The following is a 25,833-nucleotide window of genomic DNA, read 5'->3' on the forward strand; positions in this document are numbered from 1 at the left end:
GAGGGCGGGTTGGGCTACAGCGCTGTGTGATGTGCTCATGGATTCTTAGGGAAAACGTTTGTGTTGGCAGCGGCTTGATTTCAAATGTCGTCTTTTGGCTTATCACTGTTTGTTTGTCTTCGTGTTAATTTGTTCCTGCGTGAGTCAGAGATGTCAGGATGAGCGCATTAAAACCTTGATATTCGAGGAGATATCCCTCGCACATACTCCGCTTGTTTTTACAGCGCTCTCGTTTCCATCTCCGCTGTCCAAGGGGAAAATGGGATCCGTGTTATGACGGTGGCAGCACGGAAGCAGCACGACCAGCAGGTGGCAGCAGCCTGCAAGGAAGGGCTGGAATGGCGCCGGGGCTTGCTGGTGTCCTTGTGTCCAGGTGCCGGCTGTGTCGTGGAATGCAGCTTTTTCAGCATCCAGGCGGAGTGCCTTTCTGTCTCCTTCGGTCCCGTCACTTTGAGTTAATCTCAGTCTTGGTCTCCTAATGGCACCCGGAATGATGCGACCTCAGAGCACACAGTCGCCTCTCGTGTGCTCCTTCTGCCGTCTCAGATCAGGGTAATGTAACGGGTTAACTCATGCTTTGTGAGAGATCAGATACCAGCCGGCCTCCTGGGCTGACGTGAAGTTCGTGTTAATTGATAAGGCAGCGAAAACCACATAATGTGCTCCGTCTGATTTAACAGAAATGCAGTCATAGGGCTGCACGTGATCAAGATGAGATTAGTGCTGCTGAGCGTTCTGGCAGGGTACAGAACCATGTTAGCGGGCACGAAACCACGGTTTCAAGCGCTATAAAAGACACAAATCAAAGCAACAACAACAAGAACAACAAAGCGTTTGCTGCTCCTTTGTGAAAAGAAGCAAAAGGAGAGATTCTGACAGATTCCCGGGGCAGACAACTGTGGGGCTCATTTTGGGCTGGGTTACGACCAGCAGAAAAAGCACACGAGGTTGTTCTGTAAACTGTTTTACTGGGGACACTGGGAGGATTGAACCTTTCTTGATTCATGAGAATTATGGGAGGGTATGTGAGGTCTGGCAGCGCCAGCTGATTCCTACCCTTATTTTTCTACTCTACGTCATACTTGAGTGAAGTTTTTTGGCTGTGAATAGGACTTAAAATAAAGGCAATGTTCAAATTCCAACGTTATAATGTTAATTTAGCTCTGCGGTGAAGATAAGCCCTGGGTGCCAAAGTCTTGCTGCATTTCTATCTACAAATGCTAGCTGTGCTCTGAATAGCAATAGTTTCGTTTAGAAATGTCGTGTTCATACTGAGTGCCCAGACACTGTGGCATGCAGTGTAAATCTTGGAAAGAGGAAAAAAATAGAGATGTCAGTACTAGTAGAGACTCTCATTCAGTGTCATTTGCTTAGCAAGGGCCATAACCCATTGCCTCAGCTGTTGTTTCCACTGCTGAGTCCAGCTTCACTCTTGTGCAACTTTTTCTCTTCAGCGCTAATGATTTAATCACCCATTCATTGCTCAGGAAGGCCGTGTTCCTGGAGGCAAAGAAGAGAAAAAAAACATGAGTTCATGTTGCAGAAGGTGGAGCCGTGGTTTGCAGTTAGGTCCATCTCACCCAGTGCTGCAGACGTGCACACATGCTTTACATTTCTCTCGATTGAAGCAGCACTGTTGCGCTATTCTTTCTGGTGCAGTGAAACGTGCTTACGTTAACCATCACACAGAACAGCTTCAAAATAAATCATGTCCTGAAGTGACCTCATTCCCTTCATTGCTGTTTTCCTGTGGCTGTAAAATAGCTTCCAGAGTGACAAAATGGTGAACTGGAGGCAGCTGCCCAGTTTGTTTCTCTTATACAATCGTTGATATGTTTCTCTATCTCTGTAATTTCATTTCCATGTTCTCCTTTTATTCCACAACCACTTTTAGCTGATTAAAAATGATATACCCTGGATACTTATACAACTGGCTTACTGACAGGGTTTAGCAAATCTGTGAATCTTTACAGCTCTTTGTCAAGCAATCTCCTTTGAATCCACTTGTTTCCTCTTTGTTCTATTCTTTTTTTGCTCTCGCCCGATATTTTCTTCTCTTAAATTGTCTCAGGAGGGTCAGGTCCCCAGCTGACAGTACTTTTTTTGTGTGTTCATGCTTGGGTTTATTTTCTCCTTTTTGTTTTCCTTTTTCCCAGCTACGACTTTAATAAGCCTCCTGGGCCTCTCTTTGGAAATTTCATCCGCAACTGTAAATAAACCCATTTGTATCTCGGATGCTTCCATTTGGATTAAAAGGCCAAGTGATTTTGTCTTAAGTTTTGAACAGAGTACTTTCGAAGGTACACGGATACATACCCAACACTCACCTGGGCTCAAACCTAGCGCACAGAAAAATAAACACATTGCTAAGCTTTTTTTCCCCCCTGCTTTCTTTAACAATTTGTTCTGAGCCTGTTGTACTGCTTAAATCCATCCCCATGTTCACTGAATAAAAAAGGATTTCTGCAGAATTTTTCATTAGAGGGAGCTTATTTCTTTCTTCCCCCCCACCCCACCCAAGTGCTCCAATTCTTACATATATAAAAGAAGACAACTTACCCCACACTCTAGTGGAATACTCCAAATGTTTTCCTTAGTTACCTTGTTCCGTTTTTAAGCCTTGGCTGAAGTTCTTGAAATGGGTTGAAACAACCTGACATCACCCAAAAGGAAACCCGGAATGTCATAGTACAAGCTTGGCCTTGGGTGGTCAGAAAGTTTGTGAACAACTATATATGCCCGTTTAGTTCAAGTTCTTGCCAAAGTCACGTTGCTGTGTTCCAGCAAAACCCCTGGAGAGAGATGGGCACTTAGTGAGAACCCCATGAAAATGGTAGGGAAGACAGAAAGTGAAAGAAAATGAGTAAAGACTATATGCAGGTCTAACTGCTCCTGCATATGTTCCCCAGGGACAGGGAGTGTCATATTATACGGCCATGCAGCACTCAGCACAGCAAGGCTTTGAACTCCGCTAGGGATTTTTGGATGTGTTTGGGATGCTGGTCAAATGGTTCTGTTTAACCCATGGTTATTGGAGTCCCTCAGAATGTGGCTTTTTCCCACAGGTTCTATTTTTATCCATGTTCCCCAGCTACATATTGGTGTGACTGTCACTGTTGTGCCAGAATTCATCCTCACTGAGTTCTAGAGAACTGTATTTTTTATTCAGAGCACAGTGTTCACCTGCCATCCAATATAAATGCCTGCATCTGAGCTAGGCGTCTTGGCTCTCCTCTCTAGTCCATGGAGGTTGCTCAGTACAGCTGAGCCATCTCACACTGAAGCATTTGATTAGGTGGATATATCGTAAATCCTGGTGGCTTTACTGGCTAGAAACCCCTTAGCAGCTGCACTACAGAAACCTTGAGTTAGAAAAGATGAATCCCATCCTTAAGGACCTTTACTGTGAGGCTGCCAACTGCATATATTTCACTATTCAGACATATTTCACTATTATTTATTTTATTTTATTTTGTTTTTTTATTGTAAGTACTGGGGTAGATGATCTAAGAAAAATTCCTTCCTCAGCTTTAGAAATACCATAACACAAGATGAATGGCGCTGGGTTAGCCCAAGGTTCAGTTTCTGGTGGCTGTCATTAGTCATTGTCAGGGAAGTAAATGGGGCAAGCCTGTGGCAGTGCTTCCAGCCTGCAGAGGTTTGGCTGGAGGGCTTTCTAGGTCAGACTCTAGGTCAGAGTCTTTGAATCTAAATACATGAACTTTCACAAACAAGGCAGCAGTAGGGTGGTGGGACTGAGGCTGGGGAGTATATCATAGAATCATAGAATCACTGAATAGTTTGGGTTGGAAGGAACCTTAAAGCCCACCCAGTTCCACCCCCCTGCCATAGGGAGGGTTTTTCATCCATCAGATCAGGCTGCCCAGGGCCCCATCCTATCAGGCCTTGAACACCTTCATGGATGGGGCATCCACAGAGCTTATCCCTTCCTTTCCCATCCTTGCTTGTGACTGGCAATGCTGGCTTCTGTGTCTGTTTACTAATGATGGGGTTTTCTTACAAGAGCAACTCCACTACTACTTCTGATGTTTTAAAATTAAATAATAGTTTGTTTCTTTTCCTGAGCTATAAACTTAACAGAAATTGTCTGTAGTTCTAGAATGGAGCAATGGTTAATGGAAGTGCTACAGTCTGAGGTGATAAGGCATGCCAGTGGTGGCAGGGCTGATGCATCTTAGTAGTGGTACAGGGACAGTGTGTTTGAAACTTGCACTAATGACTCCTTCTAATACTCATTCATCCAGGGCATGGACTCACTGAAATAATCCTGAATAACTTGATGACTTAGGAGGCCCTCTGTAGGTGCAGTCCAGCCAGAGGACATCTTTAGTTCAGAGAGTACACCCCCAAACTGTAAAATACAGGCTGAATGGGAAAAGTGAGGACACCAGAACCAGTGACCGGCTTTCCAAATGGGCCTAGAAATAGGGGGATAGTGAAGAAGGCTGATGAGGAAAAATACTCTGGGGAGGAAAGTGTTTAGGCATCTGTCTTATGAAAGGAATGGTGGGCAGACAGTGTATTCTTATTCATGGCAAGAGCTGATCCTACAGTACTGCATCAATAAATCAGATCAGGTGCCCCAAATGAGTACCTTGTTAAGGCACATGAGCCTGAATTTGATTTCTCAGCAATCATTGGCAGCCTAAAACTCTTCTGGAGCCATCCCACTGGTTTTCAGTCTGCTTTCATACCTAACCCGGTCTGGGAATGTCATCAAGTGGTTTTCTGGTGAAATGGCAAAAGCATCATTTTGTTGTGACTTCGTGTACCAGCTACACTTCTAATTTACCATCCTTAACACGGACTGTTACGTGCTGCTGCACAAGAGCATGACAAATATTTTGTTACGCTGGTTTACCTCTTTATGCAAGCATTCTCTAGAGGTGATGTGGTCTGTATAAAATATTCTGCATCCCTTCCATGACTTCTTGGATAGCACATAAGTGCATGTCTGTACATTGTCGCTCCCATGTCCTGGAGCTAGCTCCAGGCAAACTGGAGTATTTGTGAAGTGCTGTGCAAAGATAGAAGTTTGGACCTAGAGAACAGTACAGCACTTTCACAAGTGACTCCGTCTCTCTGCAGGGAAATTATCTGGCCAGACTGCTGTGCTGTGCTGGGCTATTTGTCTGCTTCACAATCCAGAGCTATTTTTGGTGGGCATTAGCTCTGCAGTCTTTATGCTGAGCTCTGATGTACAACAAGGATGTGCTCTATTGCCTGTTTCTGCACTAAACAGATCAGTGATATAACAGGCAACATGACAACTATTAACCCAGCAGAGGTTATTTTTGTCTGTCTGTTGTGAAATAGCAGTACCCAGATTAGGACAGCGTGAAGTAGAACTGGTGATGCTTAAAAAGTCAAGAAGACCTGGAGTTGACAGAGTAATTCAGCACAGCAGATTTATAATGCAAAAACAAACAAACAAACAAAAAACTTCAATGATGCTCCTACTTTTTAAGATGAAAACAAAGCCTCTTGACTCAGAAATGACAGTTCAGATAAAGTAGGACTAGAAAGGAGATGAAACTGCTGCACTAGCTTTGAGCTATCTAGCTTGGATGCTGAGGAAGTATGAACTGCAAAATGCTGACGACAAGCTATATAAATTTACCATGGCTTCATGCTTCAGGCAGCTGAAACACTTACAGTCCAGAAGGAAGTATATGAGAAGCAGATTGCTGTTCTTTAGGTGGGCTTATGGGCTTCCCTAGACCACCTCCAACCCCGGATCATGTCTTTTTCCAGTAAGCTTCCAGAATTTTTCTAATGGAGTATAAGGTCCCTCCCATCATGTTAAAGCATAATGATAAACATCTTGCTTGCCTTGGTTGTTTTTCATGGTTCAGAACTATTTAGAAATAGTTCACGGAGTCCCTGGGGGCTGCAGACCACAGGCTGAAAATCACTTAATAATTCTCTTTTTCACGGTGCTTTGCAGATCCCTGGGACACAGCATCTCTTTCAACAGAAAGACCAGGGGGATACATGCGGTTACAGCTTATTTGAGGCAGAAGGTGTGTTTGTAGGTCAGAACGTTGGGGGATGTATGACAAAAAGAACATGGTAAGAGAACAAAAGGCCTAAGTGATATTTAGTGTATGATAATGAATTATTCATTTTATTTTTGCATTTGAAGCTTGCCTTTGGGAGTCAAAATGAGGTGAGGTGAGGTAGCTGAGTTTGTAGGGTAGCAAATACTGGTTAGATGTGCTGTGCTGTGGGTAGTTTTATTTTGATTTGGTGTTAGGAACAGTCTGTGGCTGACTCTTTCTTCTTCAATTGTATTTTTAACTTTGGGCAAATTCTTGATGATGATTATATTTATAGATGTCAGAAAGCAAAATACATAAAAATAAGCTATTTGTATCCCTGCGCTTACATACCTCAGAGTCATAACTGACTTCCATTGACCCAAAGAGGGCCAAACAGCTGTTTTACTTTTTTTATAGCTATGAAGAGCTCTGACAATAACTAACAGTGCTAAATATATGGTACATTTCCCTCAAAGCCCCCCACCTTTGCTTTTTTTGCAAGTTCTTACTTATGAGACAGCTGTCCACAGGATGAAATCTATGCTATAAGAAGACTGGTCTTACTCAAGTGAGTCTGTACCAGCAGCTGGTGTTTGCTATAGTAGAAGTCACTGCTTGTGCTCAGTGGTAATTTATCCTGATATATGCACATGTAATTATGGATGAGTATCCCAGCTCCAGGCACCTCCTGTCCTCAGGGACTGTGGAGTTGCTCTGCTCCCACAACATGGGTTGCGTTGCAGGAGGTAGTTGGGCTGTCTAACTCCACATCCAGATGTTGGGCATCGTCAAACCCATGGGTGTCCAACCTTTTGGCTTGCCTGGGTCATGCTGAGTGAAGAGGAATTTGTCTAGGGCCACATATATGTTGGTCTGTCCAAAAGTACTGCCTTGTTATTTACTTACTTATTTACTTCCTTGGAAACTACAGCACAGTAGCACTGTGTGACAGAGAAAATTCCCAGCTACAAAACACTATTTTTTAACAAAGTCATTGCCATTAGGTATGTATTTTCATTAGTGATGAACAAGAGCCTGCATTCCACGCTAGTAAAAATCTACACCAGCAGATGTGATGCACTCTTACTGTCACCTCTACTGAAACATACCACCCACCACTTCATTGTGCTCACATCCACTTTTGGGTTTCCAGGCAAGCGTCAATGAAGGCCAGTGAGTGCTATTTTTTTTCTGCATAGAGGAATTCAGTGATACACCTTTGCTTCATCTGCACTTCCACATCAGATGACATTTTGTCAGATTGCCCCTCTCCTGCCAGATGTCACATGGCAACAAAATGGAATGGGATGTTGGTGGGAAGGTTCAACCTCTACTGCTGTACCACCGACATCCACCTCTGATGTTGTGGGCCACCATAATGAAAGAGGAGGCATTACTTTCAGAGTAGCTCTCATAAAACATATAAAATATAGTTAATGTATATAAGTAACAAAATATTTTAATTTTAAATATTTTTTTTATTAAATCATAAAGAAAAGGAGAGCAACAGAACCATAAAACTAGTGGGATATTTGATCTTGCTTTTGTGGAACTAACTCGTCGGTCTGGTTTGATGGACGTAGCTGCAATTCTTAGTGAGTTCTCAAAGTGTTTGTCAGCAATTTTTCATGATGTTTTCTTTCCTGTGCTTCATCCTTGAAAACAGTTGTTCACATACTGCCAAGAAGTGGTGACATGAATGAGGTGTGATTGTGAAGAGAGGGATATTTCTCTCTGCTAAGATAGGGCTTATCACAGTTTGGTAGAGAGGCATGATCGGATTCTTGAGTTGGATATCTGATTGCAACTCTGTACAGTCCATTTGAAAATTTGCAGATAACATATTTATTATATTGACTGAAAATAAAGCTGCAATTATACAATTTTTTTTGTTGTTTGTTTGTTTTAATCTTGAAACTTACTCTCAAATTCCTTTATCAAAATAGAATGCACAGCTGCATATTTTTTGCTGTTCACAGGGCCGTTTTTAACCAATGTATCAAAATGCGTGAAGGTATTTGCCATCACTCCAGCTGGCACTGCACTGCACCCCATGCCCTGGTTTCAGCCTAGGCAGTGTTAATAGTGCGTTGATATTTGGTTACTGCTGAGTGATGGCTGCACACTCAGCACAGGATAAAGCCACTATGATGTAGGAGTGGGGCCATGATGGCAGCCCATTTTGGGCCACAGGTACCACTGTGGCTCTCCTTTCCCCACTTCCAGCCATGCAGGCAGATTGGCCAAAGGCTGTGTGAAGCTGTCTGGAGGGCCTTCCCTTGGCACAGTGTCACTCAGAAAAAAGTTGCACCAGGGACTGAGAAACAAGCATGGGCTGGTGAGGCTCCATCTGAGTTTGTAGGGCTCTGTTTTTACAGTCTCGTAAAGAATACCATTATTGTAAAAGAATCTGGTATTTGTGGATTTGGAAAGTCCAATAAAATTTAAGTGGGAAAACATACTGAAGTCACACTTATTTTCTATATTTATAGCTCTAGTTCTGACAGTACGCCATAGATACTGAAGTCTAACCATACAAGGCTGCATCCTCAGTAAGGACATCTCTGTGTTTAAGACATTCCCCTTCAGTTTGTCATGGCCAGGAGATGAGTGCCCAGCATGGTGTGTGGGTAGGGGAGCAGTGCACAGTGACCCGTGGATGACCAATGGACAGAGCCAGTACAAGCACATGGGAGCCCCAGGAGAGGAGGACGTGTTTGACAGCCACTGTCATCATAATCCAAAACAAGCTTAAAGAATTATGCTCTATATAATGGATGAGGAGCAAGAAATGGAGAAAGTGCCCACTCACATTCTTGCAGCCTCACAAGCCTAAAGCAAAAGCCATGCCGTGTCAGTCCCACACTTCAATTACTGATAGCAAATCCAAGAGGTTTCCTTGCTTCTGCTGCTGGATGCAGCTCTTTTTGTTGGTTAAACGTTGTTGGTTAAACTTTATTTCCTACTAATGAATTATTAGTACCCCTCCCTCTGATTCTGCTGTCTCAGGTGTGACCCATGCCAGCTGCACGCCCTTACCATGTGAACTTCATGCTCTATGTCTCTCCTAGGTACGCCTTACCAGGCTCTCGGAGGCAGTAACTCTCCACCATACCCTTGCTATGGGTAACATGATGGGTTACATGAAAGTGGTCATCTAGTTTGCCACAGCTAGCTAAAATGTTAAAACAGCAAACTGTCTTGTGTTCTCTGAAATGCTCCTTCTTGCTGGTTACCTCATGGAGGCTAAGACTTTAGCAGCTCTTTTCCTACAGTGTCCTGAGCCCCATTTTTTATCTGTGTCATAGCAATGGGCTAGAAACCTAGCAGGGCCTATGTCAGACAGTGACATCAATATAACATACACAGTAATCTCCTTTTTTTTTGGAAGACTTTTGGTGTGCATACATAGGAGGTATAAAGGCATTTTATTATTATTATCTAAGCAGAGCTCTTTCTCATGGACTCCCACCTGTGCACTAATGGGTGAGGATGGGAGGCACATTGTTAGAACCGTGTGGGATCATCCTAGTAACATTATGTACAGCTCTGACTTGAAAACTGCTTCAGTGATCCTGCACAAAAGCTCTGAAGTGGCTGAACCACGGTTGTTAGCCACAGCATGTCTATCCTCCACCCTGTTATACACTCCTACTTTGAAGACTTACAGGGCACAGATCACATGAAGAAAGTTTTCTTCTGAGTTCATTATTTTCTCTGTCAGAAAGATGTTATTCTTATCTCAATTTCCAGCCACTGTATCTGATTTTACTCTTACTGCTTTGAAGAACTCCTACTAGAAACTTGTTCCCGTGAAGACATTGTCAGGCCTGATCTTTTAACCATCTCTTCAGTATACCAAATGGGTTTTGGATCCATGATGGATAGGAATGAAGCCATTTCAAGTTACTGAGGAATGCTCAGCAGCTGAGCTGCAGCAATGGGTTGTACGTGTGCTCTGAGCTTGCAGCAAGCAGAAGGGATGCACACAAGGATAATCCACCATGAGCTGTTTTTTAATGGACAACTAAAACAGCCAAAGAGGTTACCTTCTGTAGCCCAGTTGATGAGCAGTAGATTCTAAAGCTCTTGTGATCCCCATGCTTTGGGTATGTGTCTGAGCTCTGAGCTAATTTACCCTCCCCGTGTGTACATTCAGTGCTGCATCACAAAGCTCAAGGGAATGAAGGGACTGTGGAGACAGGTTTCTCTTCTTGCTTTTCTTAGCACCAAAGTGAAGATACATGAAGGGCACTGAATGGTTTTTGTACCGCACTGCAGCTCCCAGCCACAGTCCCAGTGGGATGGCAAAACAGAAGGTTTGTACTGTTGCAACCACATGGGATCTTTATTTGGGGCTCAGAGAGACTGCAGGCAGTCCCCACAGTATGACTTTTCTCAGTCCATCAAAAGAAGTGATTTAAAATGTACTCTGTAATTAAATTATTATAACTAGCAGCAATTTCCTCCTGCTTGCAATTTAGTTCATATTAAATTTATCTCCATCGTTTTTGTCTGTATAAACTTGGGAATCTGTTTTTTAATTGACTAATTTAGATAGATTGAGAAATGAGGTTCTTCTGGGAGTAGGTATCCGAAGGCTCCAAACTTCTCATCTTGAATCACCAGATCAGCCCAGAGCCAGCGTAGTGAGGGGAAGGAAATAATTCCTTCCTGCTTGGTTTATTAGAGCATCTTGGCATTATTATTCAGGCTAAACGCTGCTTGAAATTCTTGAGAATACGAGTTTTATATACAGAGATAGAGAGGAGCTACAAGTGAGAAGGATATAACACTACAGCACTTTCCAGACAGGTAATTCAGTGTTTTGCAGTGGGCTGGGCTGGGTTTTTTTTTGAAGCCTGACCTGATCTAAAGCCAGTAGAACTCAGATTTAAAACTCCCAAGAGACTTTGGCTTTAAGTCAAGGAATTAACTTATATGTCTTAGTGCCGTAGGATATTATTGAACTAAAAAGCTTATTAAGATTAAAAATGGGATTAGGCATTACCATGAATGAATGCAAAGAGGTTACATGGCTGAGATAAAGCTGTGAAGCTTCATTCTGCCTTTCAGGGAAAGACCCCAGAGTGGAGCCATGGAAAAGAAAATTACTCATCATAGCATTACACACAATGAGGTGCATCTTTTATCTTCCTAAACGGAGAAATCTGGCACTAAAGGTAGGATGTGGAACTGAAACCTCACAGCTTTATTCCAAGCAGTGATTCTTACTGATCAATGCAATGAAAATGTCTCATTCATCTCGGTGCTGCTTTTTTGAGCCTTGGTTTTTAATTTTTTTTTCCAATGAACTTTTCTCCCTTAGCCATTAAGGTATCAGCAAAGGATCTCTGCAGTGCGGGGAAGAAGTGGGCAGACATCAGAGGAAAGAGAGGAATGGAGGGAGGTGTACAAAGGGAGCAGTGAGCACAGTGCCGGTGGCTGATGTATGAGGACAAGGCTGCATGCCTTGGTTTGATGAAACCTTGCCAAGGGCAACTGCTTGCTACAGGCCAAGGGCTCACTTGGGACTAGCACTGGTGTGCATCTGAGTCAACATCACCATTCTTTTTTATTGTTTTGGAGGAGGCTCCATTGAAATAATAAACCCTGACAGATAGCGGGGAGTAGGGCTGAGAGCTCACCTCAAGCATTTCTTTTTGATCATATTAATGTCTTTCCATTTCTCTACTGGTCAGTTTGTGTCTTGTTATCAGAAGCTTACAGATGGCTGCTAAACTGAGCTACCTGTGTGTTTAATTTTGATATTGTAACGACAAAATGCATTTGGTGAAAGTGTGTGGCTAGGAAAGTGGCTGGAAAAATGGCTGGAAAATTGCCTACAAAAGGAACTAGAGGTGCTGAACATGAGCCAACAATAAGCCCAGGTGACCAGGAAGGCCAGTACAGCCTAGCCTATATCAGAAATAATGAGGCCAGCAGGACTGGGGAAGTGAGCATCTGTATGCATCAGATGTGAGGCTTCATCTCAAGTATTGTTTTGGGGCTTGGGGCCTTCACTAGAAGGACACTGTGTTGCTCAGGTGGATGCAGAGAAGAGCAATAAAGCTGGTGAAGGGACTGGAAAACAAGAGTTATGAGGAGCTATGGTGTTTTTTAGTCTGGAGAAGAGGAGGCTAAGGGGAAGCCTTGTGGTTCTCAACAAGCACCTGAAAGGAGGTTGCAGCAAGGAGGGTGCCAGTCTCCTTTCTCAGGTCACAAGTGATGGGATGCAAGGGAATGGTCTCAGCTTGTACCACAGAAAGTCTAAATTTGATGTTAAGAAAAAATCCTTCACAGAGATGGTGGTCAAGTATTGGAATGGGATGTTCAGAGAAATGGTGGAGTCCCCATCTGTGGGGGTACTGAAGAGTTATATGAACTTGGCTCTAAGAGATATGATGTGGTAATGCATCTTGGTAGGTCAGTTTAATGGTTGGACTTACAGGTCTCTTCCAATCTAGACGGTTCTATAATTCTGTTTCACATGAAAAAGCAAACTTATTCACTCTATACAACACTAATGTCTTGAATGCAAGAAAACTGCAATGACGATGGCCAGAGGGACTGCCCCGTCTCCTGCTAGAGTTACATCCGATCTATACCAGATGTTCTCTGCAGGGGATTCTTGGATTCTTTCTACAGTCCCGCTGCAAATGTCCTAAGTAACAGGGCCTTCCCACTGCCCTGGGACAAGACACTAGCTTTCCCAAGGAAGGGATTTGTTAAGACTTGATAACATCTACTTACATTCTTGCTATCTTGTCATGGTCAGACAGACTTTTTCTTGTATCATCCAGGTGATATTTGTCTTCTTTTGTAATCTATCTACCTCCAGGCGGGAATCACAATTCCACTTGGCTTGGGGCTGAATCGAATTCCCTGCTGCCTGTACAGTCGTGCAACTGCATATCCTCATCTTTCTATCTGTATGTTTCTTTTCTTTCCCTCCCCCTTCTATGTTTGCCTGAAATGTGTAACAGTTTCTTAGGCTCTGTCCTCAAAATGCCTGGATCTGAATGCAGCCTTCTGAGGGGGATGTAACAGTGTTAAGTTGCTCTCAGATTTTTCATAATATAGCTCCTTGTGGTGCTATTTCTATATAAGCAGTCTTAGTCCAGAATTGCTTTGTTTGCTGACCATATTTGGTTCCATTTTCATTGCCCCTCACTTTCCCCTTGCTCTTGTTTTGGGACTGGTGCTTACCTGATCTTATGCCAGCTTAAGATGTGTGTTTGAATGGACTGCTCCCTGATGTTTTCATCTGTGTGATCCCCATCCTGACTGTTTATGTGTGACCTGCATACTGGCTTTCCCAAGACTGTTTTCCAGCATCTCCACAGTCACCCCTCGCCATTGAAATTCAGTATTTGTTGGCCGAAATACCATGCTGGCTTGGAGATCAGGCTTAATACTAACCCATTAGTTTCCAGTGATGTATTTACAAAGTGCCTACCATGGAAAGACCTTGATCTCAGTGAGGACATCAGGTAAAACTGCTATCACTAAAGGCAAACCTAACACTATTATTGTTTCTCGTGTTGTTGGCTTGGTGTTATATTTCTTCTTTTACTCTCAGGCCTGCAGCCAGCCCCCTTGATGCAGACAGATGCAAGCTTGCTGTGCCTGTACCAACAGATGCCTGGATGGTGAGGTGGCTGTCTGCTACAGGTTTGAGATGACTGGTGTCCAACTCACTTGTGAGATGAGCAGAAATACCTTGCATTCTCTTTGTGCCTGGAGAAACGGACATGGAGTTTTGTGAAAGCAATATTATTTTGTGCCTTAGGTCACAGAGAAGCCTGCATGTGCCTGAGGAACTGACCCTGTCTCCCATCTGCTTATAATCTACTGTGTCCCTCTACCCTCTGTAAACCTGCTTAGATCACGCGTACAAGAGATGCTTGCCAACGGCTCACAATGGAAGGTGTGTTAACAGTCCTGGGATTCCCATCCTTTGCTCCTTCTAATGTTTCAGTCATCACCAGAGGTAAGGGGAAATGAAACACAGTCTTTTGAGTTCTTCTTAGTTCTTCTTACAGGTCTCCTAAATAGCACAAAGCACCTGGCTGTGGTTGGCCGTTGGAGCTGATGTGGACTGGCTCCACCTTGGAAACTACCACTCACACTCCTGAGGAAATCTTTCCTTCCTTGGCATGTTTCTTGTGCTCACCACTGCCCAAATCTCTCAGGGTACCAGAATATTTTCCATTTTGAGCTCTCACCTGGCTAGAGTCACAATCTTAACAAGATTCTTAGGAATGGAGAGACCCCCAGAAAAATGCTGAGTCAAGGATGCATTTGTGAATGCCTGAAGACAGTGAGTCTTCGGAGCAAAAGCATCAGTTTCACCCAGCAGGGTCAGCAATCCCACCACAGTTGTGCTAACATCCAGGAAAGGAAACCACATCAAAATAGAGTGCTGGTTAAAGAGAAGAGCTGTAAAAAATAATCTACTGAAGACCTCAAGGTGGAAGATGCTCTTTATGTTATTTTTTTTCTGACTCCTAGAATCTTATTTGTACAATAGAAAAATATCCCACATAACACCCAAGAATATTGTCAGAATACATTTTTTAGCATCTTCCGTACTGCATTGATCAGTACCATAGGAAAATGCAATAGTGGTTTGGTACTGAGGTGCTGATTTTCAAACTTTTCTTGGATGGGAATCTTGCAATGAACATCTCCAGATCTCCTGTAAACTCCAACTCACAATGAACGTTTTTTCTTCATTGTGTTTCCTGAGATGGTTTAGATCATTTGTGGAAGGAAAGGCAAGGCACACGCTTCTTGGTTTTCCCAAGGTTCATACTTCTTTTCTCTCACATGTTTAACTGTTCAGAGACAGAAACACACCAGTGAGGATCGGACTCATCTCTGAGGGCACTGTTGGTGTGATACAGAACTTTCCAGGCATCAGCTAATCCCTGCTTTAAAGTTGGTACTGTTGAATGGCAGTAACCACATTAAAGGAATTTTTCCCGGCTTTCAAAGTGCTATTAGGAAAGGATTCATTTAAATAGGAAAAAAAGATGCCTGGCTAACTGATATTTGTCTTTCATAGGACAGACAGCACTCAAAGCCAAAAGACTTTGAATTAGGCACTCAGTGATGAGATGCAGGAAATAACCTCTGAGGGTGGTACAGAAGAAATCAATGAGACCTACCAGCATGTACCAGCAGGGAGTTAGCCCTCAGGAGTTTGAAACTCCTGTGGAACTGTAGGTAGTTCAGCAACAAGAAGCAAAGGGACACGAGTGTTGTAGTTCTCCTTTGCAGTCATAGCAGTGAGAAGGAACTGTGTTATTGCTATGGAATCAGTGTGGTTGAAAGCACACTGACACTCAGTTGCACAGTCCTGAAAGAAAAAGAAAGCTGCCTAAAAGACTTCAGCCCTGAGAAAATGGTGCACACCACCTATCATCACTCAGAGGAGTATTGTTTCTCACATGTTAATATCACAGTTAAGCCTATTGTTTGGAGATAAATAGCTAGTTTTCTCTCATGAGGAGGGGTGAGAGCTTTCCTAAGGAAAGGATTTTAGAAGGAAAGGCTGAATCATCTGCCTTTCCCAGGGCATATTTTGTAAGTAAGTCAGACTGAATTTTTAGGATTTTAAAAATATATTTTATTATTTTTTATTGCTTTTGAGCTGTTTTTATAGTAAAAGAACAAAGGATAGCATATTTCAATGTATACAGACTGAAGTCCTTCTAGAAACTATTTAAATATGTTTGCTTTCTTGCACCACAGCCATCTCTTACTACTTGAGAAATTACAGCTTCAGGAGTTACATCTTGTTAGAAAAAACTCTCTGACAAAACAACCACGAGAATGTTTTAAAGCTCCGAACTCTTTGAACTCCTTACAGATAAAGGAACAAATGTCATTCCTATTAATGCATATAAATGATTTTAAAAATAGCTAACAAACTGTGGTGACTCAAAGCGTCTTCTGGCAAAACTCCTCAGCCAGGCATGGGACAGGGGTACGTGTGCGTTCCCATTGGAGGTGTGGTTCTGCTGGCAGCAGGGGTTATGGCAGTCCAATATGGAACTCCATCAAGACCTTCCCCTTTGCTGAAACACTTCAGTCTCTGGGCTTAGGAAAGCTTCGCTTTTATCCCAGTGTTTTCTAACTGAAAATCTCACTATTTTTGTACTGCTTTCCCAAGGCCTGGGATGACAAGTGAGAAAAAGAACTAATTTGAAGGTTCTTCTCTTGGTGTACTCCTGCTTAAGAAAGAAGAAGCTCCATGGAAATAGAGGCAGCCAGCTTGCAGGATGCAAAGCTGGATCCAATGAGTCTTTTCACAGACCGAGAAAGTGACATAAGGATCACATGCTACAGGATAGTGATACGGAGGAAAAGCACAAGAGCACATTCACCATTAACCACAAAAGGAGAGGGCTAGCACATGCTTGAGAAAAAATGAAATCAATCTCCTGCTGTAAATGCTAAATAAAATGTCACTTACATTCGGAACACATACAGAAAGAAGTAAAGCATTAAAAGGTATTAGAGGTGTGAGAAATGAGGAGTGAGCAGAAAGGACAGACTTGCCTCTGCCTGTGGAAATAGCTGTGTGCTGCAATTAGCTAAATGGTACATGACTCCAGTGCTGTAATAGCACTGCTGTTCTGAGCCACTTGCTACTTTGCTGCTGCTGCTAATGACAGGAGCACTGAATAATAAAAGCTCCACTCTGGGCTGCCAGTGAGAATTTCCTTCAGCTTCTGGTGCTGGAGCTATATTTTACATGAAAACTGCTGGCTTTTACTTCTGCCGCAACGGCAGCTGGTAACTATAGCACAGCTGTGGATTTATAGCAATGCTTTATGTGTGGGGATTGATCTTCTAGGCAAGACTTGCTTTCCTCCTCACAGCCATTCCTTATTTCCCATGAACATTCTCAGCACAGGAAAGATAAACCAGGGGGAAGCGGTTCGTATGCACTGAGGCTTGTGAAGCTGAAGGCAATGATAGAAAATGCTGGCTGCTTTTATGCATATCACGTAGCTACAACAGTGCTTGTTCCTTGCCTCTGACCAAAATGGACCTCTTACCTTAGCACAGGGCAGAAGGGAATGTGGGTGCCTTCCCTTGCTGCTCACCCGTGCTGAGGCTGCAAGAGACCAGGAGACACAAATCGATGAGGTTAAGTGGATTTGCTCTGTGCTTGCCTGCAACCTACATCCTAACCCCCCCCTGCCTCCCACATGCTCCGCTCTTATCTCTCCCAGGGGAACATCCAGATGGGCTCTGGAGCTTGGAGCTGGCAGAGGGTGAGAAGAGCCTTCCTGCAGCTGAGTGCAATGAGACAGACTTACCCCTGCTAACTAATGCAATGCCATCTTCTGCTAGATGAGACAGAACTACCAACACTATCCGGTGGCAAATGGTAATGATTTTTTGTTTTCACAGCTAGCAGCATGTCCTTGGAAGCAAACTCCTTGTGTAAATATGTATGGACACGGGGACAGTGCAAATGTCATGCAGAGGCCTGCTGTCTAAGGAAGGACACACAGTGTTGTGTGGAGAGTCATTTCTTTGGGATCACAGCCACTTGGGAGCAGAAAGGAATGAAAAGCAGGATTAATTCATTTAGCTTTTGATCTCAGACACACACATTTTCATTTAACATGATTACAACAGCCAGAGTCTTGTGACCCATAGCTGGTGGGCAGAGAGAACGTTTCCAAGCCCTTTCCCCCTTTCTTGGTAAGGTGCATCTTAGCAGCAGGTTCCTGATGGTAAACGCCTGGGGAAGGCTCTCCCACATAAAAGCAGCCCAATGTTTGGACTAGTTACTCTGATTCTGTTCTCTACAGATGCACTCCTGGCAACTAATTGGTGTCCCAGATAATGTGGGAACATACCCATGGAAATCCTATATAGAAAGCTGTCAGGGAGGGAAGGAAGAAAAAAGAATGAGTTTGATATATTTAGGTCTGGGCATACATGCACACCCATGCACACACTACCTCAGCTAAAAGGAGAAAAGCTTAAACAAAGACTCCTATTTTCTCCATACACATGAAGATCTACAACAGTGGGAGAAGACAGGGGATGGTGCAGGGAGGCATTAAACCATTTTAAAACATTTTCAGTTGTTTCTTCACATGGAGCATGCAGTCTGTTCAGGGTCCTGAATAACTTCTTTGCCAAATTAATTTGCAAAGGACTTTCTCATAACTAGCTCTTACAAAATCACCCTGCTCATGAGCAAGTGGATGCAAGGGCCAGAAATCAGTGTCAAAGGTGATGAAGACCAAGCTGGCATTTGTGGAGTCACCAGGTGACACCAGTAGAGATGCTGGAGCCTTAGATGATCCCAAACTGGGCCAGCTCGTGCAGTTCCAGATGGCTGAAAGCTTCCCATGGGCAAATCACTGTGATATCTGCAAAAGACAGAGAATGAGAAGTGGGTTCTGGAGCAGCACTACTTGGATTTCTATTGTATGAATAGAAAGGCTGATTTATTGAGAAAACATTAAGATGTGGGACCAGCAAGAAAAGTGAGACTCCATTTGAAAATTAAATGATTCATTGAGCTCTTTAAATTTAAACTACCTACCACTAGTCTGAACCAGATCACTGTGTTTTCTCCTATGCCATCTTTCTCTGTGAACATGACCATGATCGCTTCAGAGGTCAGACTGGTGTGAAAATTCATCCTGGTTATGGGGTTTCTCCTATTCTTATAAACTGTCTGTAACCAAAATGTGGTATCCTTGAAGACACGCAGTCCTAAATCAGATGCTGAATAATTTAGTGTAACATGTTCAGGACCTGTAACTCATTGATAGGTGCAGCTGTTATTTGACTAATTATAGGTCATTCGGTGTGTCTTTTTCAGTCCAGAATGAGTACATAACATTCTTAAAATTAGGATTCTGGTGAAAGCACAAATACTTCTCCAGCTGAGGTTTAGTTACTGTGAATTCTGCTATTAATAGCTTAGCACTTGGCATTCATTTGGGAACCTCATGCTGCTGAAATTCTTAGTCAGAGTATTAGCAGAAAACAAAGACAAACAAGTGCATTTACAGCCAAGTGAAAGTATCCAAAAATTGAAGCATGACTAAACAGCCTTTCTGCCTTGTGTATGTAAGTATGAGCATGGCCATGGCAGCTTGCAGAGGGAGCGCTGGCCTCTTCCAGTGACCCTCAGAGCTGCAGAGGCCAGGCAGATGGAGGCCACTCCAGACAGACCTCTATTGTGCTGAAGAGTGATCGCATTTGTGTTCAAGAGGGGCACAACAGCAACATCCTGCAGTGCCTACCTGTGCCCAGCCCCTCCATGCCAGGGATGTCATCTCCAAACCTAGGAGAGAAAAGAGCAGGTGAAGGGTGAGTTTGGGGCAGCAATACCAAGTAGTGAAACTCTGTAGCCCCAGACAGGGAACAGGGAGTGTGGGCAGTAGATGATGAGGAGCAGCTCTAGGTTCAGATGGTCCAGCAATAGGACAAGAGAGCTGATGGTACTATGGGGAGGGAGAAGCCTCCTGGTTCCTTGCTTGGGGAAAGCTGGTACCACAGGAGTGCAGCTCAGCATTGAGGAACAGCACAACTAGAATAGTTTCTTTTCTTTCCAAAATGACCTTACCCTTTTACTCCTTTTTTAGGAGGCTTGCTCTTGAACTGTCTTGTTTGTCTCTGCTTGAACTTGGGAGGCCCCTTGCGTGGTGTGGTGGGACCAGTGGGAGCATCTCCAGTGGTAAGGTTGGTGGTGGGGTTCTCGCTCATCGTTGGGCTACTGTCAGAAGTATGCCTCTCTCAGATCCCTCTATCTGAAAGAGAGTGGCAAGGGCTGACATGACACCCTGCTTATCATATCTAGATACCAATAGTCTTGTGACAAGATAATTATGGGAAGTATAATTGTGACAGGATTAAATATAAAGATACAAAACATAAAGAAAGACTGTAATGCATACAAAGCAAGCAGGATAAACATTGCCTTTCATTGTGAACGCTAGAATTAAGATAACAAACTGTGGGCATTAGTGATAGAGATGAAAAGTAACTTAATCCTATAGTGCAATGACCTGTGGAATCTTGGAGAATTACACCTTTTCTTCCTCAGACATGGCTGGATTATTGGAGACAGGTTGCTGCAGCAGCTTGCCCCATGGTTTGGCCAGGATAGATGGGTTTAGCCACTGTTGTCTTCCAGTTTGCATTCTCCAGAGCAGTGCTAAGGTTTTTACTTAATAGTTCTAGATACAACAACTAGGAGCCATAAAGGCATGCTTATGGACTTATGGCTTAGAGATTTATCTTGTCCTTTGGGATCATCATGATATACATCACTTGTTCTTGTATCAGTGAATACGCATTGCCTTCTGCACACTGGTGAAAGTGGGATGCTGAGCTAGATGTGCGTTTAGTGTGAGTGCAGCTGCACTTAGGGCTTCAAGTTTACCAATGCCAACCTTATGAGAAATAGAACAGAATTTCTGAATAATTGTGAAGGCCGATGCAAAGCATTGCAAACTGTGATTTAGACAGACATTAATTTCTGAGGACTGAGGAGATAAAAGTCTGTAACTTTTGACATTATCTGTTACCCATTTTGATGTATTTTGTATATATATTTTGTATACATTACATATATTCACCTCACGACACCATGCTGTACATGAGCCAAGTTCCACTTCTCAAGGGCTATAGAATTGTTGGGCAGCAGTTCTGGTGTGGGAGAAACCTCTCTTGCCTGAGAGCTGCTGCACGGAAAGCCCGGGGAGGACAGCAGGAACTCTCTCCAGTGCCCAAGGGAGAACCCTCACCTTGATAAACTTCTGTGCTAATTATTGTGCTAGAGCAGTTTGACCACGTCCATTTATGGACAAAAATAATTTCCAGTGCTTTTTCTCTCCTTCCTGGAGTCACATTCTTCCCCATGACCATTATGTAACTCCTGTCTCCAAGTTTCTGTCCCTGTGCAGCCAGGCTGATGGAATAGCTGATGGAATTAACTTCAGGATTTTGGTTCTAAAAGGTAATCCTATTATGTCACCATAAAGCTCTGGCCTAATCCCCAGTATCACCTGCAGTGACACTCCAGACTTCTAATCTCAGAACTATAAATGGCATCAAAAATGAGTATTCTTTTTTTTTCTTAAAGAATAGTCCACGTCTTTGTCAGTGCCTGAAATAGCCAGAGTGCTGAAAGCAAAGCCTGAGACACAAGGAGAAACAGCATCCAAACGATCCTTCTGTGTCACTGGCAGACCAGTGCAAGGTGAAGAGCCATGTTTCTGTATCTGTGGCAATCTGGGAATACTTCTCCCTTGACATCCTTCCATCTGTGATGGTAGTAGAATGGATCCTCATGAAAACACCTAGAAGCATGTTAGTTCTCCTGTTGCTTGTGGCCGGGCTCTTGTCTCAGCTGTAATATCCCATGCGGGAGGCTGGAAAGGTTCCAGCAGCCCCAAATGGAGCAGCAGATGGTTGTGTCTGCAGCTGAAGGATGCGCAGATGCTATTCCTTTGCCTGGAACACAATGCTTCCCAAGCACACAGTGTGCCCACAAACACAAGGACCAGCTCAATTCAGAGAAGTTGCTGGTTTGGCTGTTCTCTGAAGAACCTGAGCTATTGCCCAGTATTTATGGCTCTATCCTCACAGCGTGGTGGCTGGACAGGCATGTGCTGTCACCTTTATCTCTTGCAGAAAGGGACAGGAGGTGCAGTGATTGGAATTTCTGTATCCTTGGCACCCCTTACAAGGGCTGTTCTCAAAAGTACAACAGGAGAAACAAACTGGCTAACAGATTTCCAACCCTTTGTCCTGACAGCCAAAATCTGTAAGAGGCAACTGAGCTCAGACTTAGTTCCCAACTCAAGTTACCAACTGCTGTCTGCCAGCATGGTACCTTAATCACATAAATGTCACTGAAGGCAACTCCCTGTAGTTCCTTGAATCTCTACCTTCATTCTATTGAGAAATATCCAATGGGAAGATTCAGTCCCTGGGTTTTTCTTGGTCACAGTCCAAAGCAGCTGTGCCCACATACCAGCTCCTTCTATGCCTGAGATTTGGGATAAAAAAGGATCTCCCCAAATCACACTTCTTTCTGTCTTACATGCATTAATTCAAGAAACAGCATTCAACATAACTGAAAGGGACAATTCTGTCACCTTCCTTACCAGTATCCCTCTACCCATTCTTCCCACACATTACCAAAAGAAAGAGCAGAGGGCAGGAAGCAGACTTAATGTCACAGATCAGCCTCCATCTGGCAGAAGGAATCTAGCTTCCCTCCCACTATGCAGCTGGTGGGACTTGCTTGCCATCACCCACAGGCAGAGGTGCCTTGGTTCATGCTGGAGCCCACCCTGTCCCAGTTCTCACCCCTTGTTATCAGCTGCCCCTGTCTTGGGATGGCATATTCCCAGGGGTTTCCCAACCTCCCTATACCTGATTGCTTGGCTGGTCCGCGGTCCCACACCAGGCAGGCAGTTGACCAGTGTTGGGTGCAGATGTGTCTCCTCTGGCTCCTACAGGTATTATGCAGCCCCAAGGCTTCCCAGCCTGTTGGAGCTCCTCAGCTGCTGCCAGCACTGGGATGCAGCTCCTGGGCAAGAGCAGCTGTGGACGTGAAGGATGCTGGGGAATGAGATGTTTTTCCATGCACTTCCTCTGCCCCCTCCTCTGACAAGGAGTTACCTAATTGCCCCTGACAGCATTTCTGTTCAGTTCAGGGCTTAATCCTTGGGGTAAGAGCCTTGCTTTCGTCCAAATGCTAATTATACTTAATGCGCATTAATGTGCTTATCTCAGTTGCGTCAGATATCCCACCTCTGGGTTTCTGGCCAGGTTAATCATCCTTCTTTTAGTTCTCTTTGAATCTAAAGAGGCTTGAATACTACTGTCTGCCCCCTCCTTCCCCTTAATCTCTGATTTGCTATGGAAAATTTCCCTGGCAGATAAGGCAGATGCCTCACATGACTTTCTTCAGACAGATTCAGCACAGGATCTCTTCTTTCTCTGTCAGATAACTTCAGGTACAGAATCCACCATGTGCCTGATGTCTTCATGGTGCTGTGAGGGTGTCGGACACAGAGCCCTCCATGCAGTGATGCACTGGGAACACACAACATCCAGGAGGAAATGCCCTCAATTTTTCAATCCTTTGGATAATTATTTCTTGACATCATGGGAGCCACAGGCATTTTCCTTCCAGACAGGCTTTCATCAGGGCATACTGAATCCAATGTAAGATGCCTGTGGGGAGTCTTGGCGGCAGTCTCAGTCTCTTGAGTTGGCTAATCATAGGCATGGAAACAGCACATACAGGTCCGGCCCTTTCTGATCCAGTGCTCTAAACAAGATCTCAGATCTCTTCTTAAAGTTTTAAGATCACAAACAAATGAAAGATGCTCCCCAGAAGACAGGAACACTCTTCAAGTCAAACTGTATTCCCACGGTAGCTTCCCAGACGGGGATTACTGGAAAGACTATCTCAGTTAGGGGGTGACATCAAAGGAGTGATTCATTCACACGGGAGATGCAGTGCTGCTTAGTACAAGCTCCCCACTGATTCCCTGACCATCCCTGGGAACCCCAGAGTTGAGCCCACAGCCAGGCACTGCCAACAGACCCCCACTGAGGACTGCCCAGCCTCAGAAACAGGGTGATCCTAGAGGATGGTGGAGCCTGGGACACACGAGTGCTGCAGCACGTGCCTTGATGCCCCAGCACCCAGCCCTCAAGGTAGGAGGAAACAGCAACAACTGTGAAGAAACACAACTATCTTTCTCAGCCACTGGGTGTACTCATGTTTTTCAAGCATTAAAATCCAAGTTTTTCCTCCAGTAGGAAAAGACACCAGCTCCTCTTGCACACACCCCCCTCCCCCCCTTTATTGCAATAAGCTCCTGGAAAATACTCACAGTCCTAAAGGCTCCTCTTGCAAACCATCCAACTCCTGTCCTGCAGCCTGAGTAGAAAAGTCTCGAGGCATCCTGCCTCCTGCAAATATACCCTGCCAGCAGGTGACATCAGGGCACCAGGCGCCAATCAGGGACAAGCCCACGTGGGGCAGTGTGTGGCCACGGGGCCCTGCAGGTACAGAAAGGAAAGAGTTGGGGCCTCAGCCCTAATTCCAGCCCAGTGAAACTCCACTGACAGTAATATGCATTATTCTGTGTGGAGCTTCATACCTCCAGTGCATTTCTGGTGCCCGTTGTGGCTGCCTGGAAGAGCCGTGCAAGAGATTTGGAAAAAGTAGGTATCTGCAAATAAGAAGAACCAGGATCCTACTAGAAAGAGCTACAAGATCATTTTCATCCTCAGCTTCAGCAGCAATCTGTGGCTTGAGCCTAACATCAGGGCAAAGCTGCTGTGCTCTGGGTGTACTGGCTCTGGTGAAGCTCTGCTCCATACCCTCACTGTGCATCCAGCTAAACTAACAGAGGGGAGATTTAGGTTAGATGCTAGGGGGAAATTCTTTACTCAGAGGGTGTCACAGGCTGCCCAGAGAACTGTGGGTGCCCCATCCCTGGAGGCACTCAAAGCCAGGTTGGATGGGGCCTTGGACAGTCTGAGCTGGTGGGTGGCAGCCCTGCCCATGGTATGGGGTGGAACTGGGTGGGCTTTGAGATCCCTTCTAACCCAAACTATTCTATGATTCTATGTCAAGGATAGGTGCTGTCTAGCATGAGGGGCCCTGGCAGAATGGTCTGGCACAGCATCACTCTGCTGCTGAGCCAGAGCCCATAGCCAAGGCCCCTGGCCTTCCAGATGGCTGAGGGTAAAGGAGATAAATTCTCACTGAGACTCTGGGATTACATTTAGAACAATCGATAAGGTCCTACTCCTAAGAGTGAACACAGGGAGGTAAATGCTGAGTGCAGCTGAGGGCCTGCCCATTGAGCAGAGAGGCAGCAGAGAAACAGCGTTCCATGTCTTTGGGGATGATCATGCAGCTTTTGGGGGCTTTGCAATTCTTTCTGGTCATAGGAAGAGGATGGGGGAAGCAATGCTGGAGTTTAAGAAGTGTCTGGATAACATTCTCAGCCATATGATCTGATTTTTGGGTGCTTCTGTGTTGAGCCAGGTGTTGGATTCGATGATCCTTATGGATCCCCTCCAACTCAGGATGCCCTGTGATTCTATGATCATGTTGGCATTCCCTCTTCCCTCACACTTGCACACAAACACTGAGGCTGATGGTACTCAGCAGCTTCTAACAGCAAAATTGATTTCTGTGGGCAGGAACCTGCCTGTATGGATATAAACAGGTGCAGCCCGCTGGCAGCAGGCTCCATCCCATCCCTGCTGCTCATTCCCATGCCTCCATCTGCTTCAGCCAGGTTTCTGGGGGCTCCCCCTCCCTCTCTTCCTTCTCATGTGTGGGCAGAGCTGCTGAGAAAATCGGCTTTGCAGCCCCCAGTCCTCATAGTTCTTTTGCTTGCTTTCTTCTTGCCTGCTGTTCTGAGACTATGCAGGCTTCCTTTTCTTAACCTTGTAAATTTACATGTTTCCAGGCTGTTTGTTTTTGAAATGCTCCTTTTGTTTTCCTGTTTTTTTTCCAGGGAAAGCAGGCTTATTTGTGGATATGTGGGAAAAAAATTCCCAGTGCTATTTTTGCTCCTTAAGTAAGTGTGACAGAAACTCCTGAAGCAGTCCCACTTGTTGTGTTCTCTCCTGCTCTCCACCGTCACCAGGTTATTTTCCCTCTCCTCTCCTTCCTTCTCCTCTCTGCTTTGCCCCTTTTGCAGAGCTGCAGGCACCAGTTCTGTGACCTAACTGG

General features: G+C 44.4%; 1 protein-coding gene across 2 annotated transcripts; it reads right to left on the reverse strand.

Annotated features, from left to right (window-relative positions):
- Positions 1-15,677: 15,677 nt before the first annotated feature.
- On the reverse strand, positions 15,678-24,033 carry PDE6H (phosphodiesterase 6H). 2 transcript variants are annotated; one of them, XM_072356218.1, is made up of 4 exons: positions 22,497-22,694; positions 19,678-19,861; positions 19,355-19,395; positions 15,678-18,469 (listed from the first exon to the last, which is right to left on the reverse strand). In XM_072356218.1, the coding sequence occupies exons 2-4, from the start codon at positions 19,815-19,817 to the stop codon at positions 18,393-18,395; spliced, it is 258 nt and encodes an 85-aa protein (XP_072212319.1). In that variant the 5' UTR covers positions 19,818-19,861; positions 22,497-22,694; the 3' UTR covers positions 15,678-18,392. The 2 variants fall into 2 exon arrangements, with proteins under 2 accessions (XP_072212319.1, XP_072212310.1); XM_072356209.1 differs by lacking the exon at positions 22,497-22,694 and adding an exon at positions 23,972-24,033 and having other exon boundaries at positions 15,679-18,469.
- Positions 24,034-25,833: the final 1,800 nt, after the last annotated feature.

This window comes from Excalfactoria chinensis, chromosome 1 (genome assembly GCF_039878825.1).
Source record: "Excalfactoria chinensis isolate bCotChi1 chromosome 1, bCotChi1.hap2, whole genome shotgun sequence".
NCBI classification, from domain to species: Eukaryota; Metazoa; Chordata; class Aves; order Galliformes; family Phasianidae; genus Excalfactoria; species Excalfactoria chinensis.